Consider the following 12410-nt stretch of genomic DNA (forward strand, 5'->3'; position numbering starts at 1 on the left):
GTCCTATTTTCAGAAGTGGGAACACTGAAAGGTTTCTTTGGGACACCAAAGAATTACTGAAAGCTGATGATAGTTCAACTCTAAAATGTTTAAGCTCCTTTTGAAAATGGGAATTATTCAAAATCATTTTGGCTCTAACAGATGTGAAGATTTTTACAATTTCTTGAAAATATTTCCACGCAACTGGCATGGGATTGAAACCCCAAAGATTTTCCTATGACAAAGACCTACTTGATTTTGGGATGATCAACTCATCTCCAACATGGCCTGTCCTTCTGTCTCACAGATGGGAGGCTAGAGGAGACCCAGTGTCACAACGGGCCACCTGAATTGCACAGCCTGTTCGGCCACGTCAGCATATGAAATCCCTGCTGCGCTCTGGTGACGGGGGAAATACTTTGTTAGAGGGAAGGGGGAGTGCAGCACAACTTTGGCTTGTGCAAAGCTGAGAGCAGCAAGTGTCCTTCAGAGCCTCTTACAGCTACGGGAAGGTTGGGGTGGGCTTTCTGCCGGGCTGATCTTTCAGGGTGACAAAGTGGACATTTTATTAACTAGAAAACGTACTGCAATCTGTCTTCTCCATACGCAGCTCTGTCTCTGACAACCTTTCCTTGTGCTTCGCAGCCCGGACCGGTGTCGCTCTTCCACCCCCTGAAGGCCACTTTGGAGCAAACCCAGCCCGCAGCATTCAGCAACGCAAAGGCGTTCCTTCGCCAGAAAAGCTCAGCCTCCCTCAACAACGGGGGCGCATTGTGAGTATCCTGTGACCTCCCCACCAAAGCTGTAATGCAGAGAGGGGGCACGCTGGGCATACGCATCAGCCCCAACGGCTGCTGGTTCAGTTGCTCTGCAGGTGGGGCAGCACAGGTGGTGACACCGAGACCAGCAGCCCCTTCGTGCCATGGCTAGGACAATTTCCCACCGCTGGCTACCCAAATGCCTCCCTGTGGCTCTGCTTCTCACTGATGCCTCAGATGCAGTTACCCATGTGATGGTAGTGTTGGGTTCTCCAGAGCTGCATGTTTTCTTAATGGGATCATTGCAAAACAACCAAACACCAACCACCACTGCCGTGAGTTCTCGGGAGTCAAAAGGTCCTTGGGAACAAAGAAGTCCTTCAAGCTCATGGCACTTGGTAACAACAAGAGCTTCTTGAGACTTTCCAGGACAGAATCTGGCTCTTTTTCTTTGGGCAAAATAATACCTCCACAGGGAGCTTACCAAACAGGTATAGTAACAGTGATCCCTAATCAATTCTCCATTTCCTGCTCTTTTTCAGGTGACTTGCTTCTGGGTCACAAGCACTATGGATTTTTAATGATAGGCATCTGAGGTTTAAATGTCCTGAATAACCCTGATGGGGAAACCAGCATCAGACTCAACAGTGAAACCCAGGGCCACCTGTACCACTGCATGTTCAGTGAATGTACTTTAGCATGGCCACAGATCTGTTTGACCAATGTCATTTAGGGCTATTTCTCTAACTGATCTTGCACACATAATTTGCCTGAACTCCAAAATTCTTCATTCTTCATCAGAACTTAAGCTGCAGAAGTTGATTTCCTCAGTTATTAAAAAAAAAATGTGTTGACTCGTTTGGTTTCCTTGCTGCTCATGGGATCTTCAGGCTATATAGAAAGTGGCCCTGGCAAAACCCAGGGGACATGATAGCTTCACTGGCATATGTGCCTATCCTGTAATTAGTTTCACAAGTGAAACCTCAAAGGGTATCTGAGTGGTTTACCTTCATCACAATAAGGTCAGCAAAATCTCTTTGCAAGAGAGTTCATCTTTTTTCCCTCTTTACCTTCTGACAGGCCAGCCCCAGAGGGTGGGATCAAAGAGTCCAGTTCTTGGGGGACCCAACGCACCCAGGATGTGTTTTATGAAACCAGGACACCAGCTTTTGAACGAGGCCACTCAGAAGAAATTCCCATTGAACGGGTGAGCAAACAGGTGAAGACAGGGTGAAATGCAGTAGATGTTAACAGATATCAGGCTAGACACTTTCCTGAGAGCTGTCTGTCCCTTGAGACAAGCACTGTTCTCTCTTACAACCCAAAGTTTGCTTGAATGTTATGAAGAAAAACAAATCTGATATCTTCTACGGTCTGATAGCTGTACATGTGGACACACTTTTCCTGGAATTATGTGTCTGCTGAAATAGGTTACTTAGGGTTATCTCTTCCTAGTTGTCCCATTGTCCCAATCCCATTGTGATTAGTGTACAAACTCAGAGGAGAGGTCTCACAGGTCAGAGCTGGGGCTCATTGCCATGGCTGGTGGAAGAGCTTGGCTCACTCTTGTCCTTGTTGAAGAACAACGCTGTAGGTAGACTAACCTGGGCACTCCACAGCTCTTAATTTACTCTCTTTTCCGTCCCAGCTTCTCTTCACAATTAAATCAAACTTGGCAGAAGCCTGCTCAGATGATGGCTTCAAAGCTGATGTTCATGTTTGTGCTACTGAAACTGTTTATTGATTTTTATCAGGTGGTAGAAATGAGGGAAATCAGCCCCACACTTGCCAATGGAGAGCACCAACCAGGCCTGGAGAGCCAGGGGCGGGCAGCTTCCATGCCACGCCTGGCCGCTGAAACTCAGGTGAGCGAGGGAGGCTTTACTGGTGGTGGGCAACTGAGAATGGGTCAAGAACTCAGTATCTTCTCTCTGCTTGCCATGTTGTTGAAAGTTGCTTGTGAATATTTGTTTTAAAAGATTTTGGCTGAACCTGGAGACAGGTAACCAGCCTTTGTGCTTGGATGGCAGGTATTCATGTGTAGACACAGCACTCTCCCCAGTTTTACTCCTCCCTGGTTGCAGCAAAAAAGCAACCCAAAGAAATCACTCTGTCTGGGGACATCAGCTAACTAATGAATACCTACCCAAGAGTGTCTATTCTGATTAGCCAGGGACAATGCTGTTTGCCAGCCTGTATTCCTGGAAGGCATAATTTTGCCATTGACAGTTTTGTGCCATCTCTCCAGACAGACAGTCAAGGCATGCTCCTGTGCCCTAGCCATAAAAAAAGCTGGACATGTGCTGTGATTCTCTTTGATGAATGTAGGAGGTACAGAAAATATCAGGGAGCCTGTGCCTGGAAGGCTGCGTTGAGACACTAAGCGGCCTCCCTGGTTTTTTTCGTCTTCCCATAGTATTTAGCATATACTGTATCGTGACTTTGGCCAGTAAAATGTCATTGAGGATTTCCCTTGTTTAAGTTCTTGTAAAGAAATCTCAGCATTAGAGTCGACTTTTACAGCAACTTGTGGACGCTACTTAGTGTGTAGGATGTCATGGCTTTCACAGATCATTTTTGGGCATTTCACATGTTCATTGCTAGCTTGTTGTCCCGGACGCTCTCCAGCCACCGTCCTGCCTCCTGTGTGTCAGTACATCTTACCACTCATAGTCGTGTCTCTCTCGTTCAAAGGGCCTGATTCATACAGTCGGGAGCGAGCAGCCTGTGGTTGTGGGCTGTTCCCATTGCTCTCCATGGGAAACAGAACATGATAGGTATGCTGCACCCTAAAACTAAAAGCCTGTGTATTGCATACACAGCAATAGCTCCAACAGATATAATCTTTTTCTAACGTGCTCAGGCTGGCACAAGCTACACTTCATCGGCTAGCAAATTTCCCAGCTGACTTCAGAAACTGCAGTCTTTGTATGAGAGCTGGGATTCTCTGCGTTATCAGGAACACTACTCAACATGCTTAATAAAAGAAACAGACCCCAAAGCAAACCTATACTCCCGCCCATCCCCCTTCCCAGAACAAAGTTGTCCTTTATTCTAGACCACAAGTAGCATCTTCCCTTCCAAGGCAATGGCAGCTGGCAGCAGCAATGCCGGCAGCACGGGCCTTTCCTTGGGAAACTCCTCTCCATTGCAGTCAGATGTTTGCAGAAGTGGGTGTCCCTCGCAGAAGCATGGTACGTGTTCCCCAGGGCACAGCTGCCCCACGTGAAAGCTGTCTAATCTCGTTAACGAATCACTCCAGTAATGTCTGAGCGGATCTAACCTCATTTAATAACACAATGTTTTGGTGGTTGTAGCTTCAGCTGAATAACTGATGTACTTTCTGTGTGTGTCTTCCCCCTCCATGCTCTCCACCCTCCCTCTCACATGCTGCTTCTGCTCCCCCTAACTTTGAGTTCTTTATAACTCTAATTTGCAATGCTTTCTGTTTCTGGATGTCTCCCTTTCTGTTTGCCTGTCATTCCTCTGTCTTTTTATGTTCCACTTTTTTTAAAAAAAAAATCTTCCTATGCTTTCAACCTCACCTCCTCCCTCCCTCTTTGCGGTCCTCCTCCCCCATCACCTCTCCTCTCTTGTCGTCATCGTGTCTGCTGCACATCTGCCGTGATGTCTGACAATGGCTGTACTGTGGGGCTGCTTCAAATAATGTCTCTCATCTTGTCCGAAATGTTTGCAGAGGAGCAAAGCACGGTCACCTGGGAGTTACCTAGCAGTATGTAGTTTGCACTAAGTTGTATCCTATTAAATTCATGTTGAGAAATAATTAACCTTCCTTAACCCTTTACTTTTTTCCCTTCTCATTTGGAGTCCAATGCTGCACCGACGCAGCCGCTATCTCTTTCCACTTTGCTGCAGTTCCCTCGGTCCACAATTGCACGCCGCACGCTGTGATAGCAGGGACTTTTTGTTTGTTTGTTTGTTTGTTCAGCTTATTTATTTGTTTTTGTATGCCTTGTTGCACAGGAATTTAGGAAGTGAAAACAATCGGTTTGGTAATGAAGAAGCAATTAGTAACTCTCTGAAGGGTTATGGTGTAGTCTCCCGAGGCTTGTGGGGAGTCTGTGCATGCCCCGTTAACGTGACGAGAGCGTTGTCAGGATTTACGGAGAGGGTGTTCTTCGCTTTGCCACTTCCCGTTAGTGTCAGTGGGGACTTCTGTCCCTGGAATAAGCACAGAACCAGGTCCAAAGTCCAAAGCACAGAATCAGGTCCAAAGTCCAAAGAGAAGTGTTCATTTCTTATCGATTTGGCTGGCTTTTTCATAGAATCACAGAATCATTTAGGTTGGAAAAGACCTTTAAGATCATGAAGTCCAACCGTAAACCTAACCTTGCTAAATCCACCAACTTCCCAAGTTCCGATTTTTGTTGGGAAATTTCTGTTGTCTTCTTCCTGGCAGCTCCTATATGGATTTTGGAAATCTGGATGAGTGTTTTTGGTGGGAAGTATTTTCACTTTTCACTTTTTTGCCCATCAGACCATGCAATTTACAGACCTCTCTGCCTTCCTCCATCTTCAGGCTCAACAGTAAGCAAGGAGGCTTCAGTAAACATGAAGCTCTTCAGTATAATTTCTTGCCCACACAGCAAGGGCCACAGGAGGAGACAAATGCAGCACAGCATGGCCCTGCTAACTGAACTGGTGCAGACCCCGGGGATGCACCGATGCCGCAGGCTATGCTGTGCTCCCCCACCCCAGCAGTGTCTGCCTCGTGCCTCTGACAAACCTTCCAGCTCTAGCACTCCACCTTGCCTTCCAGTGGGAAGCACCAAAATTTGGGTAGCTGCCTAGCAAGAGAGAGAGCACCAAACAAAAAATTCAGCCCAAGATAATTCACGCAAGGTAATCCGCCCGCGACAGCCCGCTGGGAGTGTGAGCGGTTGTTTCCACTCAAAATAGCGAGCAGAGCTGTGAAACAACGGGCTTTGCTTTGGGTAAATATCACGGGGCAGCAGAGATTTGAATTTCAGGGTAAGCAAACAAAATATCATGGACAGTAAAAATAATACAGGGCTCTTTGGAAAGGTTACAGTGAACAAAGTAAATGTTCTGCGAGAACTGTCATTGGAGGCACATATTGGATTGTGAATTCAAACAGGTGTAAGAGCTGAGGGACCAGAGGACACCCTGAGCTCCCTCCCCGTCAGGCTGGACCGCCGCGCTCCGAGGTCCTTCCTCTGCCACGCAGCTTTGATGCAGTGGAAGACCCAGGGAAGCCTCCAGAGGATGGGTGAAGCCCTGTCTCCGCCACAGAGCCAGCTGGAGGCCAGCAGAGTGAAAGAGAAGGACACACGGGAATTGTCCTCGTTTTCTGAGCTTTATACCTGGTCATTGGGCAGTAGGGAAGGCTGTGAGCATAGCTGTCCTGCAGTCCACTTGTCTTGGTTTCTGCAGAGCATCTTTGTAAGGTTTTGAACCTAAAGGGAAGGGAGCCGAGTCCGGAGCTGCGACTGGCACAGGGACAGGGTCCAGCAATGCCCAAGGGAGGCTGTGTTACTGCGCTCAGTGTCCGGATGTTTGGCCACAAATGGTTTGAAAACAGCAACAGCAAATCCGAGTAGTCATTTTTGGAGATGTCCTGGTAGAATTGCAGAACATACATGCTATCCTGCTTGTCCTGGCCACCAGGGCTTCAAGGAGTAATGGTGGGACAAGAGAGGTTTCAGTGTTTGACAGGAGTTGTCTTCAGCTGCAGGGAGATAGAACTAACTACTAGGTAGCTTGGCATGTACCTTGCCCACTTGTTATTCCTGATTTTTCTCCCTTTCCATGTGATGCCCAGCAACGCTTTCATGCTTTCCTCCCTGGAGATGCTTCGGGATGACCACAGGCCCTGAAGCAGCTTTGGGGGAAACTAGTCTTGGAGAATTATCTTTGTGAGATGCTTGGCTACTGTGCTGCCCTATGCCCCTGCTAATCTACTGTTGACTCCTGTGACGCTGTGTTTGGTGTGAAGTGCTGCGTATCATTCTGTGCCCATGGTACCTGTGGATTGGCGCTCTGCTAAAAGTAAAGCCCATTTCAGCAAACAGAGACCACATTTGTGCCTCAAATTTAGCACTAAACCTACCATTCCACAAGTCCTTCTGCCCATTCCAGTTATATCCAATTAACCATTAAGCATTTTTCTCCTTCCCCTCCTTGCCCCTTTCTCTTACTGTAAAACCCTCCCCATGCTGGGAACCAAGCAGCTGAGCACGGTGCAGCACCTGCCCTCACCCTGCTCCGTGTCCCTCCATCTGCCTTGCAGCCCATCCCGGACACGAGCCCCATGAAGCGCTCCGTCTCCACGCTGACCCCGCAGCGCCCTCACGCCATGCACCTCTATGAATACTCCTTGGAGCGCATGCCGCCGGAGCAAGGGCATCACCACCATCACCACCGCTGCCACCGGCGGAAAGAGAAGAAGCAGAAGTCCTTGGACAGGTCTCCCCATCAGCTGGCCGATGGAGAAGCTGGTAAGTGTTTTTCTAACAAGGATTTGTCCCTCATCCTCCTCCCTTCAGGATGCACAGCGGTCATCTGATGTGATTTGGGGTCCCGTCTGCATGGAAGGACCTGCCTGCCCCACACTTGGGAGTTCCTCCTGTGTTGGTGACCCCCAACAAACATTCTTCTTTCAGTGGCCCAGTCTGGTGAGTCTTCTTCCAAGGACAAGAAGCAGGAACGCGGCCGGTCCCAAGAGAGGAAGCAGCACTCTTCCTCCTCCTCCGAAAAGCAGCGCTTCTACTCCTGCGACCGCTACGGCAGCCGGGACCGTTCTCAGCCCAAGTCTGCCGATCAGAGCAGGCCCACCTCACCCAATGGAGGGCCGGAGCAAGGTCCACACAGACAGGTGAGGAGATGCAGGGTGGGAAAAGAGCCCTAAGGTCTTCCAGGGATGTGCACACCTTTTCCATGTTTTGCTTAAAAGAAAGGAGACCGAGCAGGAAAGGCTGGGCAGTAGGAGGTAGAGCGTTTGAGGTCCTGTTCAGTGCTTCACATCCAAGACAGGGACTGGAAATGTCACTTGATGGCTCCTTAGCAGCCACCTACAGAGTGAGTGAGTGACTCAAGGCATCTCGCAGAGACCCCGCTGCCAAGGATACCCTGGCTCACGGTTTCAGCAGAGCAGCCCGGGAGAGCTGAGAACTGGCAGCTCTTGATGCTGGTGGAGAAAGCGTACCTGAGCCCAGGCAGGCTGGTAGCATGGCGTGGGACCTGGGCAACTGAGCTGAACCCTTCCCCTGCCAGCTGTGCTAATTTAACTACCGCTGCCCCGTGCAAACATTTGGTGGTTGCCAAAGAAATCCTTGCTATCGCAGTCTAAGCCAACGTAATACAGTATAGGCACCCCAGGCAGCCAGAGCTGGGATTTCAGCAGGGTTTGCTCATGTTAGCAGGATTTTCCAACTGCTGTTGCGTGGGCTTCAGAGCTGTCCCATATTGTGGATGATTTTCTGAAAATTGAGGAAAAAGTCCTTTTTCCCTAGTGTCAAATCAATCTTCAAACATGCTCTCTAGCTGGGAGAAGAAATGACGGTAAGGGAGAGGGGCGGTGAAGGAGAAGGCAGACCCTGAATGGAAGGGGAGAGAGCTCAGCCCCAGGCCAGCACGATCCCTGCAAACATCTCCAAGTAATGCACAGCTGCTGTGCCGAGAGGGAGGCTCTGGCCACTCTCCAAAATCTCCCTAAATTTGCAGTCTGCTGGTGGCGTGTGACCAGCCGGGTGCCTCAGGAGGGGTGAGGGATGCTGTCAGCCCTGAGCCCCTGCATAACACCAGCTTGTGGGGAGCAGGAGGAAATCCTGCGTTCAGCACAAGTTAGAGCCCAGGGGAAGGATTTAAGCGAAGAGGCTCTGTAGTGTCCCACTACCTGCAAAACGAAGCAGCTTTCTATCTCCTTACCCTGTCCCGTGCCTTTCTCTCTCCCTGCGTGGTCCTTAGCAGCATCAAGGCTGCAGCCATGGAGGCTGTGTGCTGCAGTGAGCGCTCGGGGGATGCTGCCCCACAGCTCTGGGGACACCCGAGACATGGGACACGCTTTGCACAGTCATCCTCAGCTGGGAGCAGGTGTGACACTGGTGTAAGGTTGGATGCACCCAGAACTGTGTGTGGCCATAGCAAGAGGGAGCTGCAGCCCAGCAGGTCTTTTCCATCTCTGGTTGCTGCAGGCTCTGTCTGGCCTTCATCTAGTTTTTCAGATGAGGTTTTTCTTTCCATTTCTTAATTTCTCCCTCTGCTTTGAGAGGCAGGAGGATGGCACTGATTTTTAGCATGATGCCTCTCCTTTCTTGCACGCTCAGCTTACCAGAACTTTAAATATCACATATGATTTAATTAAAAAACCTGAAACCTTCCCATAGTTCATAGACATTCCGCATTAGAGCATCAGCTAGCTGCCTTGTACAGACCGGCTCCCCCAGTTCCAGTGAAGTCTCTATTGTCCCCCACATCCCATGTGGGTTTAATAAGGTGGGGAGGAGAAAACATGTTGTTTCAGTGTCCATGTATTTTACCCACTCACACGTTATCTACTTTGAGTGGAGCTGCTAATGCATCCCCGGTTGGCTCTAGGAGAAAAAAAAAGGTTAAAAAAAATAGCCAAAGCAGCACATCATTTCTGTCCCAAAGAGCTGAAGAGCCCTTTTCTTAATAAGGTGTCTGCGAGAAGCTCTGACAGACCGTTTCCTGCATTATTGTGGCTTGATAACACGGTGCTTGTTATCTCTCAAGCATTTTCTTTGTTAGCCTGTCCCTCTCCTTGGGAGATGCAACTTTTCCCAGGAGCCCTGGCCCAGCACGTTTCAGCAGGTCCCTGGAGGCCCCTGCATATACCCAAAACAGAAGCTGGCTTGAGCTTCACCCTGCCAACAAGGTGGCTCCGTTCCAGCTAAAGCCAAGCCAAAAATCAGGACAGGTTTGGTTCAAAAAGAAGTTCTTCGGAGCTTTTTTTAATGCAAAAAGAGGAGACAAGAAAACCAAGCCATGAACATTTCATTGTGGGTCAACTCACAACGCTTTGTTTGACTCACGCAGAAATGTTGTGCGTCTTCCGTGAATTACTTCACCATTTCCTTTTCACTGCAGGTGAATTGTTAAACATAAATCCCACTTTACAATGAATCTGGGAAAAGCATTTTTTTAAATGAGATGAAACTTCCTGGAATTTCAAAATGTTTTAGCAGGAAGGAGCTTGTTAGACATTTTGAAAAAAGACCTCACAATTTTTTTATAAGCAAGACCATTTCCTGAATTGGTCCTGGATAAAGGAAGCTTGAAAATGTTGCAATAACATTTTTAGGCAGCTTAATACTTGTCAAAACAATTTAGTTCTGCTTTCTTTTGCAAGTACTGTAATTTTGAGGTGCTAAGCTTCAGGCCCTTGGAAAAAGCTAGGCATCTTCCCCTGGATGTTGGGACATTGTAGGTCACCGGGTGCTGGTCACCATCTCCTCCATCACCATGGGGAGGCAGGTGATGGGAGGCAGCTCGCCTGGGGGGGGGCAGGTGCCTGGGGCAGGAATACGGGTCTGTAGCAGAGAGTAAGGCTGAAATGTGGGGAAGTCAGAGAAGGGAGAGGGTGAAAATGAAAGCAGAGAAAGGCAAAGGCTCTGTTTCCAGGCTGCAAAAGATGTGAGTCAGTGGCCCAGCAGCACGAGCAGCAAATGCCGTATCAGTCCCTGATGCTTTTGGGGAGCAGGGCTGCGGTGAGTGACACCCACACTGCTCTGCACCCCCATATAACACAGGTATTGCCTCTTCTGCTGATAGATGTGGCACGACTCATGGCAACAGCGGCTAAAATAGACTCGACATCCAGCTGCTGGGCTGATAACCTCCAGCACTACCTGGCTTGCCCTGAAAACTGTGCTGGAAAACCCAGGCAGAGCAGAACAAGCATTGATTGATAGCCCAACAAGCAACAGCCTGATGTTTTTATAGGAAGAAAAAGCCGCTCTTTAAAAATTAAAGGCCTGTTCTCAAAATGTTAGGTCACGAAAAACTGAGGGATTTTTAAAATGCACTCGTGGGGCTATTCATGTACTGCCCTGGGAGAATGTAAACAGAAATGCCAAAACAAGGGCCCGTTCCTCTCACTCATGGCATTTTTTTAACTTACTGTACCTTGGTTCACTCCCACATGTCACTATTAGTAACCCAGAAGGCTGCCAGACTCTTCTACTACTCAGAAATCAAATGTGTAATATTAAAGAGAAGGTGAATGCATTTTTAAGGAACTCCTTAGTTAAAGGCCGTCCAAAAAGCTTTTTGTTGCTGTTTTTTCAGAAAGTGGCTATTTAATCAAAACACATTTCATTCCCAAAACTACCAAAAAATAGTCTGCTCCCAAATCCTCCTTCCACATAATCCGATTTTGACCACAGAAATGATCCCCAACATCAGCATTCACGACCGTCGGGTGAAGTTCTGTAAAAATCTGCCCCAAAGCAGAGTGCTGTTTTGCAAAATTGTATTTGCAAAAAAATACTGTAGGTTTTTATGCTGCTCCCGCCTAGTTCAGGTAAGGCGCATGTCGAGCCTGTGTATGATGTGGATGCCTTCCCTCCGGACAGTGTCCCCTTCTGTTGGAGCCGTGTGCCAGTTTGCGTCCTACCGATGCTCTGATCGTTTCTGTTCTTATTTACCGCTCGCAGAACTTTAGTTCTCCAGCTCTTTACATCTCGTGTTGACTTATTTCTCGAGAACCTCCTTCCCCTAACTGTGCTTGTCTAAACTCTCTCTTTTTTGCTTTTCTTTCCTCCTGTGACTTGTCTCTCCCTCCTGTTGCTTCTCCTTCTGTTTTATACCTGCCTGCCTTTGTGTTTGTCTGGTGTTTCCCTTTTTTATTTTTTGATTTGCTTTGTTCCAATTTTTATGTAGGGCAGTGGTTCAGTTAATGGGAGCCCCTTGCTGTCGACATCTGGTGCTAGTACCCCATGCCGGGGTCGGAGGCAGCTCCCACAGACTCCACTGACCCCACGCCCCAGCATCACTTACAAGACCGCTAACTCCTCGCCCGTGCACTTCACCAGTTTCCAAACCGGCCTGCCCACTTTCTCCCCGGGACGCCTGAGCCGCGGCTTGTCCGAGCACAACGCGCTGCTGCGCGGGGACCAGCAGCCGCCCCCGCCGGCGGTGGCCCGCATCGGCTCCGACCCCTACCTGGGGCACCGCGATGACGCCGACAGCCCCTACCGCGCGGTGCCGGAGGACACCCTCACCTTCGAGGAGGCGGTGGCCACCAACTCGGGACGGTCCTCAAGGACTTCTTACGTCTCCTCCTTGACCTCCCAGTCTCACCAAATCCGCAGGGTGCCCAATGGCTACCACTACACGCTGGGTCTCAACACGGGCCCCGGGACTGGCACCAGAGGACGTAGTTACTACCATGAAGCCGATGAGGATGACTGGTGCTAGCGGCATGGCAAAACCCCTCAAGGTGTGTGCATTTAAAATCGATGAGTTTTATCATCTGGAAGGCTGTGCGCTCCGACGCGCGCGGTGCCCGGGGCCGGAGGGGGCCCGCGGGGCAGCCCCCGCCACGAGAACTGCTCTGCCCCTGGGTCCGGAGACACTCCTGCAGCCTCTCTCCTCTCTTTTTCTTTATTTTTTCCTTTTTTTTTTTTTTCTGCACTAGACAAATCGAGGAAGAAGGCTCCCTCCTTAGGG

General features: G+C 49.2%; 1 protein-coding gene across 1 annotated transcript in view; it reads left to right on the forward strand.

Annotated features, from left to right (window-relative positions):
- The window catches only part of CACNA1B (calcium voltage-gated channel subunit alpha1 B), a 302202-nt gene extending 290044 nt beyond the window's left edge, over positions 1-12158 (forward strand). The window contains exons 45-50 of the mRNA XM_059828688.1: positions 625-752; positions 1818-1944; positions 2492-2602; positions 7009-7216; positions 7382-7593; positions 11622-12158. Coding sequence (XP_059684671.1) covers positions 625-752; positions 1818-1944; positions 2492-2602; positions 7009-7216; positions 7382-7593; positions 11622-12158 — 1323 coding nt within the window. The remainder of the gene's footprint in view (positions 1-624; positions 753-1817; positions 1945-2491; positions 2603-7008; positions 7217-7381; positions 7594-11621) is intronic.
- Positions 12159-12410: the final 252 nt, after the last annotated feature.

Source organism: Gavia stellata, chromosome 24 (genome assembly GCF_030936135.1).
Source record: "Gavia stellata isolate bGavSte3 chromosome 24, bGavSte3.hap2, whole genome shotgun sequence".
Taxonomy (NCBI): domain Eukaryota; kingdom Metazoa; phylum Chordata; class Aves; order Gaviiformes; family Gaviidae; genus Gavia; species Gavia stellata.